Source organism: Kogia breviceps, chromosome 8 (genome assembly GCF_026419965.1).
Source record: "Kogia breviceps isolate mKogBre1 chromosome 8, mKogBre1 haplotype 1, whole genome shotgun sequence".
In the NCBI taxonomy this organism is placed as follows: Eukaryota; Metazoa; Chordata; class Mammalia; order Artiodactyla; family Physeteridae; genus Kogia; species Kogia breviceps.
In genome coordinates, this window is record NC_081317.1 from 58,634,670 (window position 1) to 58,650,273 (window position 15,604).

At 39.1% G+C, this 15,604-nt stretch overlaps 1 protein-coding gene across 1 annotated transcript in view; it reads left to right on the forward strand.

Moving 5' to 3' along the window:
* The window catches only part of FREM1 (FRAS1 related extracellular matrix 1), a 144,787-nt gene that overhangs the window by 42,485 nt on the left and 86,698 nt on the right, over positions 1–15,604 (forward strand). The window contains exons 10-13 of the mRNA XM_059072960.2: positions 8,800–8,996; positions 9,718–9,808; positions 11,154–11,321; positions 14,632–14,840. Coding sequence (XP_058928943.1) covers positions 8,800–8,996; positions 9,718–9,808; positions 11,154–11,321; positions 14,632–14,840 — 665 coding nt within the window. The remainder of the gene's footprint in view (positions 1–8,799; positions 8,997–9,717; positions 9,809–11,153; positions 11,322–14,631; positions 14,841–15,604) is intronic.

Here is a 15,604-nt window from a genome sequence, read left to right on the forward strand (position 1 = left end):
TTCCTCCACACCCTCTCCAGCATTTACTGTTTGCAGATTTTTGGATGATGGCCATTATGGGTGGTGTGAGGTGATATCTCATTATAGTTTTGATTTACATTTCTCTAATGATTAGTGATGTTGAGTATCCTTTCATATATTTGTTGGCAATCTGTAAATCTTCTTTGGAGAAATGTCTATTTAAGTCTTCTGCCCATTTTTGGATTGGGTTTTTTTTTTTTTTTTTTTTTTTAATTGAGCTGCATGGGCTGCTTATATATTTTGGAGATTAATCCTTTGTCAGTTGTTTCATTTGCAAATATTTTCTCCCATTCTGAGGATTTTCTTTTTGTCTGGTTATGGTTTCCTTTGCTGTGCAAAAGCTTTTAAGTTTCATTAGGTCCCATTTGTTTATTTTTGTTTTTATTTGTTTTTATTTCATTTCTCTAGGAGGTGGGTCAAAAAGGATCTTGCTGTGATTTATGTCATAGAATGTTCTGCCTATGTTTTCCTCTATAAGAGTGTTATAGTGTCTGGCTTTACATTTAGGTCTTTAATCCATTTTGAGTTTATTTTTGTATATGGTATTAGGAAGTGTTCTAATTTCAATCTTTTACATGTAGCTCTCCAGTTTTCCCAGCACTACTTATTGAAGAGGCTGCCTTTTATTGGCATATAGTTGCTTGTAATAATCTCTCATGATCCTTTGCATTTCTGCAGTGTCAGTTGTTACTTCTTTTTCATTTCTAATTCTATTGATTTGAGTACTCTCCCTTTTTTTCTTGATGACTCTGGCTAATGGTTTATCAATTTTGTTTATCTTCTCAAAGAACCAGCTTTTAGTTTTATTGATCTTTGCTATTATTTCCTTCATTTCTTTTTCATTTATTTCTGATCTGATCTTTATGATTTCTTTCCTTCTGCTAACTTTGGGGGTTTTTTGTTCTTCTTTCTCTTATTGCTTTTGGTGTAAGGTTAGGTTGTTTATTTGAGATGTTTCTTGTTTCTTGAGGTAGGATTGTATTGCTATAAACTTCCCTCTTAGAACTGCTTTTGCTCATCACATAGGTTTTGGGTCATCATGTTTTCATTGTCATTTGTTTCTAGGTATTTTTTGATTTCCTCTTTGATTTCTTCAGTGATCTCTTGGTTATCTAGTAGAATATTGTTTAACCTCCATGTGTTTGTATTTTTTACAGATTTTTTCCTGTAATTGATAACTAGTCTCATAGAGTTGTGGTCAGAAAAGATACTTGATATGATTTCAATTTTCTTAAATTTACCAAGGTTTGATTTGTGACCCAAGATGTATCTATCCTGGAAAATGTTCCATGAGCACTTGAGAAGAAAGTGTAATCTGCTGTTTTTGGATGGAATGTCCTATAAAAATCAACTAAGTCCATCTTGTTTAATGTATCATTTAAAGCTTGTGTTTCCTTATTTATTTTCATTTTGGATGATCTGTCGATTGGTGAAAGTGGGGTGTTAAAGTCCCCTACTATGATTGTGTTACTGTCGATTTCCCCTTTTATGGCTGTTAGCATTTGCCTTATGTATTGAGGTGCTCCTATGTTGGGTGCATAAATATTTACAATTGTAATATCTTCTTCTTGGATTTATCCCTTGATCATTATGTAGTGTCCTTCTTTACTTCTTGTAATAGTCTTTGTTTTAAAGTCTATTTTGTCTGGTATGAGAATTGCTACTCCAGCTTTCTTTTGATTTCCATTTGCATGGAATATCTTTTTCCATCCCCTCACTTTCAGTCTGTATGTTTCCCTAGGTCTGAAGTGGGTCTCTTGTAGACAGCATATATACAGGCTTTCTTTTTGTATCCATTCAGCCAGTCTGTATCTTTTGGTTGGAGCATTAATCCATTTACATTTAAGGTAGTTATTGATATATATGTTCCTATTACCATTTTCTTAATTGTTTTGTGTTTGTTATTGTAAGTCTTTCCCTCTCTTGTGTTTCCTGCCTAGAGAAGTCCCTTTAGCATTTGTTGTAAAGCTGGTTTGGTGGTGCTGAATTCTCTTAGCTTTTGCTTGTCTGTAAAGGTTTTAATTTCTCTGTTGAATCTCAATGAGATCCTTGCTGGGTAGAGTAATCTTGGTTGTAGGTTTTTCTCTTTCATCACTTTAAATATGTCCTGTCACTCCCTTCTGACTTGCAGAGTTTCTGCTAAAAAATCAGCTGTGTAACCTTATGGGGTTTCCCTTGTATGTTATTTGTTGCTTTTCCCTTGCTGCTTTTAATATTTCTTCTTTGTATTTAATTTTTGATGTTTGATTAATATGTCTCTTGACATGTTTCTCCTTGGATTTATCCTGTATGGAACTCTCTGTGCTTCCTGAACTTGATTGACTATTTCCTTCCCATATTAGGGAAGTTTTCAACTATAAACTCTTCAAATATTTTCTCAGACACTTCCTTTTTCTCTTCTTCTTCTGGGACCCCTATCATTTGAATGTTGTTGTGTTTAATGTTGCCGCAGATGTCTCTGAGACTGTCCTCAATTCTTTCCATTCTTTTTTCATTACTCTGCTCTTCAGTAGTTATTTCCACTGTTTTATCTTCCAGGTCACTTATCTGTACTTCTGCCTCAGTTATTCTGCTATTGATTCCTTCTAGAGAATTTTAAATTTCATTTATTGTGTTGTTCATCATTGTTTGTTTGCTCTTTAGTTCTTCTGTGTCCTTGTTAAACGTTTCTTGTGTTTTCTCCATTCTATTTCCAAGATTTTGGATCATCTTTACTATCATTACTCTGAATTCTTTTTCAGGTAGACTGCCTGTTTCCTCTTCATTTGTTTGGTCTGGTGGCTTTTTACCTTGCTCCTTCATCTGCTGCGTATTTCTCTGTCTTCTCGTTTTGCTTAACTTACTGTGTTTGAGGTCTCCTTTTTGTAGGCTGCACGTTTGTAGTTCCCATTGTTTTTGGTGTCTGCTCCCAGTGGGTAAGGTTGTTCAGTGCGTTGTGTAGGCTTCCTGGTGGAGGGGACTGGTACCTGTGTTCTGGCTGATGAGGCTGTCTTTCTGGTGGGCAGGACTGCGTCTGGTGGTGTGTTTTGGGGTGTCTGTGACCTTATTATGATTTTAGGCAGCCTCTCTGCTAATGGGTGGGGTTGTGTTCCTGTCTTGCTAGTTGTTTGGCATAGGGTGTCCAGCACTGTAGCTTGCTGGTCATTGAGTGGAGCTGGGTCTTAGTGTTGAAATGGAGATATCTGGAGAGCTTTCACCGTTTGATATTATGTGGGGCCTGGAGGTCTCTGGTGGACCAGTGTCTTGAACTCGGCTCTCCCACCTCAGATGCTAAGGGTGGCACCCGGCCCGAGCACCCAGATCCTGTCAGCCACAAGGCCAGGACCGTGGCGAGTTTCTTGCCTTTTGGGAGGTCTGAGGTCTTCTCCCAGCATTCAGTAGCTGTTCTGTAGGAGTTTTTCCACATGTATATGTGGTTTTGATGTATTTGTCGGGAGAAAGGTGATCTGCACGTCTTACTCCTCTGCCATCTTGAAGGTGCCTCCTCTGGCTGGTAGGTGGCTTCAGCCTGCCGTCTCCAGGTGGCAGTGATGTCGGGTGGCTGGTCTCGATGGCTCCAGCAGACCTCTGCATTCAGTTTAAACTCAACATGTTCCCAAGACATTTAACGTATTTCCCTGAAAATTTGCATGAAACCACTGTAACTAGAATCTTTGAAGTCATCCCTACCCCCTTTCTCTCGAGTATCTGCATAACCAGTTGGTCAGCTAATCTTAATAAATCTACTTGAGAAATTTCTCTCATCTGTCTCTATTTCCCCACCCCACCGTCATTGCTTTAGTCTCAGCCTTCATCTTTTTTGGACTAGATTATCCTCCAAATCTGTCACATGGTCTCTTAAGAATAGACGAGATTAGCCACATCTTTGTAATTGAGGACAGTTAAAACTCATTGATGCAGTAGCAGTATGTTTAGTAGAGTATATCTAGTGTCCATTTTTTCCCAGCTCTCTCTCTTCTGATGTGTGGCAGCTTTAGCTTATTCAGACTGTGGACTGGCTCTCAGCTATAGAATCACCTGCTTCAGGAATCATCCTCTGATGCTCCTGTTCCATACCTGTTTCCCCAGGCTTGACTATCTGTTCCTTTTATATAATCTGATATCAAATTACTGTAATGTGAGGCCTTTATTTATTTTATTGGATCAACTGTGAGCTCATTTATGACAGGGATCCTGATTTATTCACCTCTCTGTCTTCAGATCTTGGTATCTGACTCAGACTAGAACCTCCAGAAATGTGTGTTGGTTCCAAAATAAACTCTGGTTCTTTCAACTTTTATTGAAATGAGGGGGAAATAAGAAGACCCAGACATGTGGCAGGGACTGGGGAAGGAGTAAGATGCAAAAGTAATAAGTGTAAAGCTTTAGTTTTCAGAGTTTCCAGGAAATAGTGGTGTGCATAACAACAAAACAAATATTTTGTATGTGTGTGTGCTGGTAAGAATTACTGTGTTGTAAAACCCTGATATACCTGAAGCTCCAATTTTTAAGGGACTCAAATGATCAGCTGGTCTGTTTGATGACTGCATCTTCAGTTTGGATGAGTAGTATCTGGTCATGTCTTACAAATATAAATGTATTTTAAATATTCAACAAAATCTGTAACTTTCAGCTGTTCAACTACAAGTCCAGATGAAATGGTTACTTGATGGGAGCTTTTGTGATCGGAAGGTTCCCCAGTCACTGAAGATTAAACTCAGGCCCAGGATTGTTTTGGCCATACTGTTAGAACACTTCCTTTCATAGGGGCAGAAATCAAAGATCTCAGGTGAGAATCTATTTAAAACAGGAAGGAAGTTACACAAGTGGAGATGCTTCTTACTTCTTCTCATCTTTCCCTCTAGATACTCCTACTGAGAGATCTACCTACACATCAACAAGATGTTAGCAAGAACCCCCCTCTCTTTCTACCTTGGTTGCCATGACTGTCATCAAGTAAAGCCTCACCTACTCAATTTGCTTTTGAAAAATATTTTCTTAGGTTATTACAGAATTCTTTGTATCACTACCCAAGTGCTTATCAACAGAAGACCGGTTTAAAAAACTATATCTATACGATGAAATACTATCAAACAAACCAACCAAAAAAAAACAGTAAATCCATGGAAAATCTGTATCTTAACTGTGGTGGTGCCTTGACAGGTATATAAGATTGTCAAAACTCATCAAATTATATACTTAAACTGAATATAGTTCATTGTATGTAAAGTAGTCCTGACCAGAGAAAGGGAAAAAAAATTTTTTTCTTCTTTATTCCTCTCAGTAGCAGGCTTAATAGAATTTATACCTTAGATTTTAACCCGGGAGAGAGTAACGTTAGCAGTAAAATGGAGAGCGAAACATAAGGATAGAAGAGAAATGGAGAAAGAGGACTAAGAAACAGGAAGAAAGGAGCAGATGCCACAAAGGCCTGGGGGCAAAGTGTGAGGAAGGAGTGCAACGTGACCAGAGGAGAGAACAGGCACCCAGAGTGGGCATTTATCAGAAGTCAGACCAGGAAGGGGAGTGGGCAAAACTAGCATTGGAAATAACTCCTGGGGTTGAGAAAAAGCACTGGATAATCTCAAAGGAAGATGCAAAAAAGGAATCAGGCAGAAAGCAAAGCTCAGTGCAGAGAAGGGATCAAGAACCCAGGTCTACAAGGAAGGCAGATAGTGGCCAGTGGAGTATCATATTGTGAGCTGGATTCTGAGGGTCAAGTTTAGTGGTTGTCATTTTATATACTGATTTATTACTTTATGATCCGATTCCCTGCAGATCTGTCTGTGGGTGCTTGTGGCCGTAAGTAGACTGGATGCATGTAGGAGAAGGCAACGAGCAAGAGCCCAGTGACTAGTATAGGCACTAGTTTTCCACTTTGTGGGAATGGGTATTTAATTAGGTCTTTTTTACAACCAAATTTCAGTAAAAATGGGAACACTTTATTTCTCTTTGGAGTTTGTTAAAATAGGATCTTTCTCACCCACAGAACACAGACACAGTAATTATTTGGACATGCATAAATAGGTAAAGACACATCAACTTAAGCGATCATAAAGCGTGTTGAAAAATGTGCCCACCATGAATTACTACTGGGGTATAGAAAAGCATGCTTGTACATTCTTTGTGCACAAAGAACACACTGGAGAATAAATTAGCATAGAAAGTGGTCTCTTTGAAGGCATAATAACTATTGTTTCCTTATTAAATCTAGTTTTTCAATTAAGTGGAACCTCACTGATCCACACCATGGCTGGGATGTCCCATAGAGAATTTCTGAACTTTAGAGATTAACAAAAAACTGTAACTGGAAAAAAAATCATGACACAGATTGCAGGAACTGGAGAAATGACTGTCATTGTGTTCCTTTATTTTGATAACTGAGTTTAGTTTCTAATTATTGAAATGCTTCATAATGGAGTAGTAAATATGCTATATGCTTTTGTAAAAGTAATGAAGGATGGAGGCAGAATTAATTTATTGAGCACCTACTACCAGGTACTCACTGTGCTATCAGCTATCTCATTTGATCCTGACAGCACTTCACTATAATAGTCATCCTTATTATTCCCAGTGTAAAGAGAGAAAAACTGAACCCCAAAAGGGTTAAATGATTTGCCCCAGGCAGCAAAGTTTGTAGGTGGCTGAGCTGATGTTCCAGTCTTTTTCGTATCATAGCAAAAGCTTAACCATGTTTTAGTTTTTGCTTTGTATGTTAACTTAAAAAAGAAATTCTCTTCATTTTCAAATTGGTTATTGTGAACACCATTATCTTATAAAAAATTGGCATTGCTGGTCTGTACTTCAGTGACAATATTAAAATAAATCAAAACCAGAGTCAGAATACTTTCATGCATCAGGCTGTACAGTGACTCATGATGCCAAGCAAATGTACCATTTCAAGAGAGAGTAATTGCTTTCTCCCAGCCAATCTTGGATTATTGTAAAAAAAAATAAATGTGATGATAAAAAGCTGTTTGGCAAAGTCTCCTTGCCCTCTTGCAAGATCCAAACCTATGAATGTTTGAGAAAATTCTTAACATCACAAACAGGGCATGTTGACTCATTCAGTGAGGAAATACCTATAAAGTGCCTCCTACCTACAAAATACCATGCCAGATGTGGTGGAGATATAGAAATGAACAAAATATTTATTGAGCACATAATATATGCCAGACATTTTATCTTCATAGTGATGTTTGATCCTCATAAAATTCTGTGAGGTTATTGATATTATGCTTAATTTACAGATAGGAAAATTGACACTGAAAAAAGTTGAGTGACCTGTTCAAGATCAGTAACAGCGAATAAGTGGTTTACCCAGGATTTTAACTGTCTGTTCACTGCCAAATTCCATGTGGTTTGCACTATACTATGATCCTCCTCATGGTAATTTCAGTCTAGGAGAGATTTACATGTAAACTACTAAGTAATAATACAAGACAATGAAATAACAATGTTTATCAAGGGATAACCAAAATTCAGGAAAAATTAATTCCAACTGAGAAATTGGAGAACGTTTCAAGAAGAACCTTCAAGGGTAAGAAAGACTCAGGTTGCTGGAGAGAGCAGGAGAAAAGCATTACAGACTGAAGGAACAACAGGATTCAGAGCACAGAGGCATGTTTGAGGACTAGGACTGGGTCCACTGAGTGCAATCAGGATGCTGGATTAATGTTGAAAGGTCGTAAAAGATAAAGTTGAAATAAACAGTGTGTTTAAACTGTGAGGGGTCTTGAATACCATGCTAAAGAGTTTGAATAATTCTATCCCTCCTGGGGGGTTAAGATTTTTTTTTTAACTTTCTTTTAAAAAAAATTTTATTGAAGTATGGTTGATTTACAATGTGTTAGTTTCAGGGGTACAACACAGTGATTCAGTTATTCATGTGTGTGTGTGTGTGTGTATATATATATATATATATATATATATTCTTTTTCAGATTCTTTTCCCTTAGAGGTTATTGCAAAATATTGAGTGTAGTTCCCTGTGCGATACAGTAGGTCCTTGTTGGTTATCTATTTTATATATAGTAGTGTGTATATGTTAATCCCAGCCTCCTAATTTATCCCTCCCCTGCCTTTCCCCTTTGGTAACCATAAATTTGTTTTCTATGTCTGTGGGTCTATTTCTGTTTTGTCGATAACTTCATTTGTATCTTTTTTTAGATTTTTGAGGAAGTGAATAACCTGATTTGACTTGTATTTTTAAAAAGATAACACCAGAGGTATGAAAAGTCAAAATGAGTTATTGGAGTTAGGGCTGATGGAAAGCCGTTGTGATCATGTAAGGAAATTATGAAAACTGGAGCAAAGTCAGGAACAGTGGGAATGACAGCTTTGGGACTAGGGTGTGGTCACTGTTTAGAAAATATTGTAAGTACAAACTCCAGGACTTGGTGATGTGTTATATGTGGGTAGAGAAAGAGGAACCAAAAGTAATGTCGAGGTTTCCAGGATCTGTGACTGAGTGGAAAGAGGAAGAGAAAGCCCAGGTTGCTGGGAAAGGGAGGTGTAGAAATAAAACCAGGAACATATTTTGTGTATTATATGCCTATTCTATAGCACTCATGACTGCATTAACTATAATTGTGATCATCGTATTCTTAAGATAGAATGAAAAATGGGTGGAGAATGTTCCATTTTTCACATTCCTAATAACTCCCAAATTTTTTCACTGGAAGTGTATTACAAAATGGCAGTTTTTGAAAATCATAACTGTGACTGGATGATAGTGGGGTAGCTTTCTTTGGTGTCTTTTTGGTATTTCAAATTAACTGTAAAGATAATTTCTTTCCAGGTGGTGACAATCCATATCACTCCAGTAGATGACCAGCTTCCAAAAGAGATTCCTGGAGTTTCTCGACATTTGGTTGTTAAGGAAACGGAGGTGGCCTATATCACTAAGAAACATCTGCATTTTGTAGATACAGAATCATATGACAGGGAGCTGCTCTACACAGTAACCACTCCTCCATTTTTCTCCTCTAGCCACAGGTATCTCTACAAAGAGTCATCACCTGGGCTATTAGTTGAGGGTTGCGTTCTAGGATTGAGTTGAAAGTGTCAGTGTATACTACTGTGGTTCACTTGCTTCGTTGGTCACACATGAACTTATATTCAATTCAGCATTTATTCTAATCTCAAACTTGTCTCATACCTCCCTTCAAAAGCTATATTAATTGGTAAGTGGCCTGCAGCTTGTAGTGTCTTCAGCTTAGATAGGCTTAAAACAGTCTTTAATCCCTTTTTCTAAAGATAACACTTTTTTTTTCTCTTTAGTAAAATGTACTGAGTCTTCAACACTTTATTTTTAGATATTGCAGCCCACAAAAGTGGCCATATTCTCTGATTCAAATCCAGAAAATATCATGAATATACCTTAGGTTTGTATTATCTACCAAATGATAGTGAGGAAACGTTTTTAGGATGAGTATCTAACTACATCTTATTGTAGTTAGATTCCCTTTCATGATGTCAGAGCAGAAATTCTGTACATACTTTCTGCAGTCATGATGAGAATGGCATTCATGATACTAGACTTAAGGCTAGAACCTCCCCCCGTCTTGATATAAAGAGAGAATATAAAGATGGAACATTTGATTTCTTCCTACAGTGAGTACTTTTAGCTTCAGAAAATTTGGTTGTGGGCTACTATTTGATTTAACTTTTCTTACTTGGAAAGTTAGCTGATGTGTTCTCTTATATTTTTGTTTAGACACTTGGATGCTGGGAAATTATTCATGGCAGACAGCATACCAAGGCTAACCAAAAACCCTGCAGCTCCAGGGTTGAAGTCATTCACTCAGGTATGATGCTATGCTCAAATGTTGACAAACATGATGGAAGTGTCCTCTGAGAAGGTACGGTGCTCCTAATGTTGCACTTGAGAGTATTGGCCTTTGACATCTGTCACAAGCAACAAATACTTGATGTCTGTATTCTTTCTGCTTACACATTTCCATTAAGCAGGTGACATGTAACATTTGAAAATGCTTGATCAAGCTGGATATGATTGTAAAATCTTGTTATAATTCAACACACTCTTTTGCATCAATTTAGGTCCCTGGCTTAGGGCTCTGATTTAGGGACCTGGTGCATATGTGTTTACTCCATCAAAGTCAGTTCATCCAATATCCTACCATCTTAGTTTCCTAGGGCTGCTATAGCCCAGTACCACAAACTAGGTGGCTTAAAAGAACAGAGATGTATTGTCTTACTGTTCTGAAACTAGAGGCTAGAAGGCTAGAAGTCTGAAAACAAGGTCTCAGGAGGGCCACCATCCTCCAAAACCCTGTTTGGTCGGGGAGCAGTGGGGTCTTACCTTACCTCTTTCCATCGTCTAGTGGTTTGCTGGCAATCTGACATTCCTTTCCTGGTAGATCATCACTCCACTCTCTGCCTCTGTCACTCCATGGCTGTGTTCTCCCTGAGTCTCTCTCTTCTTATAAGGAACAAGTTATATTGGATTAAGGGCCCACCCTACTCCACTATGGCCTTACCTTAACTAATTACATCTGCAACAACCCTGTTTCCAAGTAAGGTCACATGCTGAGGTACCGGGGCTTAGGACTTCAACGTATCTTTTTTTGTGGGGGACATAAGTCAGTGCATGCTATCTACTGCTTTCCAAAATCCTTCATTAGCCCTCTCCCTGCTCCTGTGGCCTCTGCTCTGCAGACCTGACTAGAGGCACAGTAATGATTAGTGCTTAGGCAGCAGCTACCCCTGAGCTGCTGAATCTCACTGTAGGTAGAGGTTGTATTAAATGAGTATGTCAACCTATGTGGTAAGTACTATTATTTTTTTCATTTTATAAGTAAGGAAACAGAGACCTCACAAGTTTAAGTTCCTTGACCAATATCACACAGCTACTTTGTGGCAGAGCTGGGTTAAAATGCAGTCTCGTGTCTTTCGCAGAGATGCCTGGCTTCAAGCACTTGAAGTAGTCACTTAATTTATTTGTTCTTTGCCCTCCTGCTTTTAGAAAATGCGATTTGTAAGATAGAGCTTTTTTGGATCTTCAAATTGATGATGGTGGCATTTACAATGTTCCCTATCAGTGAATGAGATGGGTATCTTAGACTTAGGTCTCTAAATCTCTCTCATCCTGGGAAATCGGCACCCACATGTCCATCTTGATTTGCTTTGCAGCATGCTGTGAACCATATGAAAGTGGCCTACATGCCACCCATGCAAGATATAGGCCCCCATCCCCGACACGTCCAGTTTGCCTTTTCTGTCAGTAACCAGCACGGTGGCACTTTGTTCGGGATCTGCTTTAACATCACGATTCTTCCGGTGGACAATCAGGTCCCTGAGGTAAGCATAATGCTTGATGTGAAGGATGAAAATGGGGGGAAGACCTAAGGAAAGAAAGATTTTGAAAGACTTACTCAAAATGCTAACTTCTCTTTAGGCTCTTTCAAAGAACTTTTTTATTTTCCAGCTACAGTGTAGGAAAAAAAGCATGGGGAGGCAAGTCCTTCACCTCCTATGGGACTTTCTATCTAAAAGATGAGATTTGTTAGTTGCTGAATTTGGCATTATTTTCAAAGCTTTATCAAAATCTCTTTCCTTTCTGCTGAGTTTCATGTGTTGATCAGGTGAAGGGGATTAAATTAGGAGTCTCTTAGCAACCAGATAGGCTTATTTGCTCTGTCCGCAGGCCAGCTATGCTGTTCTGTCATCTAAATAAGCTCTTTAATTTTCTGAAATGAATTGAGATGGACCCTTGCATCCCATGCTGTTCCAGTCCCCAATGTTTGTGTCAGCTTTAAAGCACTTGGGTCTCTCATTAAAATCAAACTACAAAGGTGATGCTATCTTGTGCATCTTATCTGCGAGGCTGGGATTCATGGTGAGAATTTGTTCCCTACCTGCTCCCTCCCGATCAGAGCACTAGAGTTAATGAGGGTGGCTATTCCTAGGTTTTCTTTTTCCCCTCAAAAGCGGCAAGTGTGATTACCCATTCATTAGGAACCAGAGGGGACTAGAACCCACATGTGTCTCATCCCTAAGGAAAGAGGCCACCTTCCCAGGCAGCCACCTGGAATATAGCCAGGAAAGCACGGATGCTCCTTTTCCTTTGCTCTCCTCACCATCTCTACAGCTGCCCAAAGTTGTGGAGCAGAGGTCTCACCCTGCAGTACCAAGGGGCTTACCCAAACCACACAACTGTTTTGATGAGTCTAAATAATATTTGAAAATAATGAGTTGCCAACACTTAAACATCAGGAGGTTTTGTATCAAGTTTGGATTTCTGGCTTCTCTTGAAAATTTGGAAGCTCTGGCAACACTGAGTCCACTTCCCTACCCCCCACACCCCAGCAGCTGAACAGGGCACATTCCCCAGTCACCCAAGTCCCCACCCAACTCAAGACACCCATTTACATCACTGGCTTGACCCTGCCAGCCTCTGAGCTTGCAGTATTTGGTAGAAGATGGGCCCAAGAGCTCACAAAAAAGGAATGTAAACTATGTTCTTTGCCTCCTTCCCTGTCAGGGACCAGATCACGTTCCCTGTATAAAAAATAGTTTAGAATGTCTTTCAATTTGATTAGATTTTATTCAGACCATCCTTTTCTATGTCTCAATGAGATACATGCCCTGAAATAGCCCAGCATCTAAAGAAGCTAATGTGTGTTATAGAACAATCACAGAGAAACAGTTTTTTTATGCCAAGCTGTCCAGCCTCTTGCTAGAGAAAGATGATCTGTGGAAAAAACCAGAAAGGGTGAAGTGAATAGTTACCTCCATCATTTGAAGGTAAATGGAATAGTTATGAGGACTTGGGGCTCAAGAGGCTTAGTGGCTTCTGTCTTTTTTTCTACAGTGGATGGGACAAATGAAATAGTACTGTAGAAAACTGAGAATAGTAGAAATAAAATTAAATGAGTGGCTTCAGTGAACCAGGTCATGGGAGTGGTTCCCTGGTGTGAAAATCCACAGTTATTTCTGGGCTAAGTGATAACCATTAGGGGATCTTGACACCATGCTGATCTGAAGTTCCAGAAATCCAAGCACTGGGTTCAGGCAGGGACTAGAAAGTGAATAATTAATGGGGGGGGGGGATAAGGTTTTAGTTTTTTAAAGTTGTCCTGAAATACATATATATTTAAAAATCATCTAATAAGGCAAAGTGTATTCCTTGAAACTTAGCATCTTGGGATATTAATCGATGCAACTCAGGACAAAGTGAGGTTGGCGGACATGGACCATGTTTCAGTGGTAATAATCCTCTTTAAATAAGAGCTCTCTTTATTTCTTTCTCCTACAAACAGTGAAAATGTAGGTTTGGCAAAATCAGAGTAAGGCACTTAGGAAGGGTGCAGGTGAGTGGCTGTAGGGAGAAAAGGCTCTTACTTTATGTCTTCCTTTGCTGGCAGAAATAGTTTATTACAGAATACAAGGCAGCTGTCCCAGGGAGCATAGTCTCTTCATTTCCATGATCCAAGGAGCTGCCCTTGGGGCGGCTGTGCCCTGGGAGGATGGAGCAGGGCTCTCCGTGGAGGCTGTAATTTCTTGCTCACTTCCCTTTCCTCTGCCCATTTCTTGCCCCCGCCCTCCTCTTTACCAGCTCTTTCCTTGGGGAGTGCTCTCCTTTCTAGGAGTGGCAGCTGCTCTGAAGAGAGGAGCTGCTTCCTCAGAGAACCCTGTGTCCTCACGTTAGCAGAGGACTCACCCCAGACCATGTGTGAGAAGCCTTCAGAGCCCATGACTTGGTAGCTCAACTGTATCTCCCTGATTTTGCTTCTATGTAGTAATACAAATTTGAGAAAGTGATAGGTTAAACAAAGTTAGCAGATTTTCCTACTGTAGGGTCTCAGAGTGCTGAATACACTTACGAATCCTATAAACCTCCAAGGTGAAGATACTGTAACTATTTTCTAGATGTGTTTGACCATGGAACACTTCTTGCCAACTCCCAATGGGATGATAAAATAGCCCAAGCCCTTCTAACTTGCTTTTTACTTTCAAGTAAACTTTCATTGAGCTGTGAGTTTTTCTGTTATAGAAAATTATCTTTATGGCTTTAATATTTAATTCTAATGCTTGAATAAATCTATTTCCTATGAAATCTTCAATTTCTAGTCTTCAATTTACCTATTCTACTTCCATATCTAAAACACTCACTACCCTGATGCTTAAAAGCTCCAGTCAATTTCCCAAGTCTTTAAGAATTTTTAGGGTGTAAAAAGAGATGGATTCTTTCTCTAGGGGAATTTGATGTAGGTTTTATTCATTTTGTAGATTAAGGTACATATGTGCCGAGCAATGGTAGGTGTGGACGCGATGAGGAATGTTATTATTTTCTCAGTTTAGCACCAGTGATGGTAAATCTGACTGCTGCTTCTACTCTACAGGGTCTGAGATCAATGAAATGCAGATGCTTTCAGGTTTCTAGATCTGCCTTGTTTCTTTGTGTCCATCAGTGTTTAGAATTGGAAGCATTTAGTAAAAAATACTTTTCAGCCAGGATGTTCAGCTATGAACTTGTTCGCTTTAGCACTGTCTTGAAAGTTTGATTGACGTGAAGATGGTGCTGGAAATTTTCTGTTGGTTTCATGAGCTCTGTCTTCAGGTACACCTCATGGAACAAGACTTTAAATGTTTCCTTCCTTCTTTCTAGGTATTTACCAACCCTCTGAGAGTGGCTGAGGGAAGTCAGTGTGTCATCAGCACAGAGCATGTCCTGGTTTCTGACGTGGACACCAAACTGGACAACATCCACCTTTCCCTGAAGAGACAGCCTCAGCACGGAAGCGTGGAGCTGAATGGATTTCCCCTAAACACAGGGGTCATATTTTCTTGGGGAGACCTCCAGGACTTAAAAGTTAGGTTAGAACATTTCCTGGCTTCTTTGTTTTACATGCTTTGGCTCCCATCTGAATCAATTGTGAGGCAGTGTAAGAAGTTTGTCCAGTTCTTTCAGGGGTAACAACATGCTACCTAATACTTTTCAAGGGTCAGTTGAAAATTAGAAATGACAATCCTTTAGTTTCCCCCCAAGACATTTTCTTTCCCTCTGGCTTGCTGTGCTGGTAGGAATGACATTATGAATATTTGAGCAACAAAAATTCAATTACCATGAATATTAAATTTGCTGCAACTGCACATATCACAAGGGGTAACAATCAAACTAGATGAATAGAGTCTGAAATAATCTATAAGGCTAATCTACATAATTGAACTTGGTTTTAAGAAAAGCCAATTTCTTAACCCTGGCAACTCTGGGATAGAATTCTGTTGATCGAAGTCTTTAGTGTGAATTTTTAATCCATCTACTGGGGAGGGGATTTGAGGGCAAATAAGTAGGATAGATTGGGTAGGTAGGACATGGAATAGTACTTGCGTCTCTTACAGTCAGGGATGGAGTAATCCCTGTCTCATGGTCCTACAGTAGTTCCCCTCACCTTGAGGACTTTCATTTCTTCTACCTAATGCAGTTATGTAAGAAACTTTTTCTTTAAAATCTAGTAAAACACCTTCTCTGTAAAACAATGCAAGATACTCAAAAGCAGTGGTCAGGTAGACAAACATACTGGTTAATTTCTCACTTGTACAAGTTCAAGTTATAAATGGGAATTTTGGCCTTTTTGATA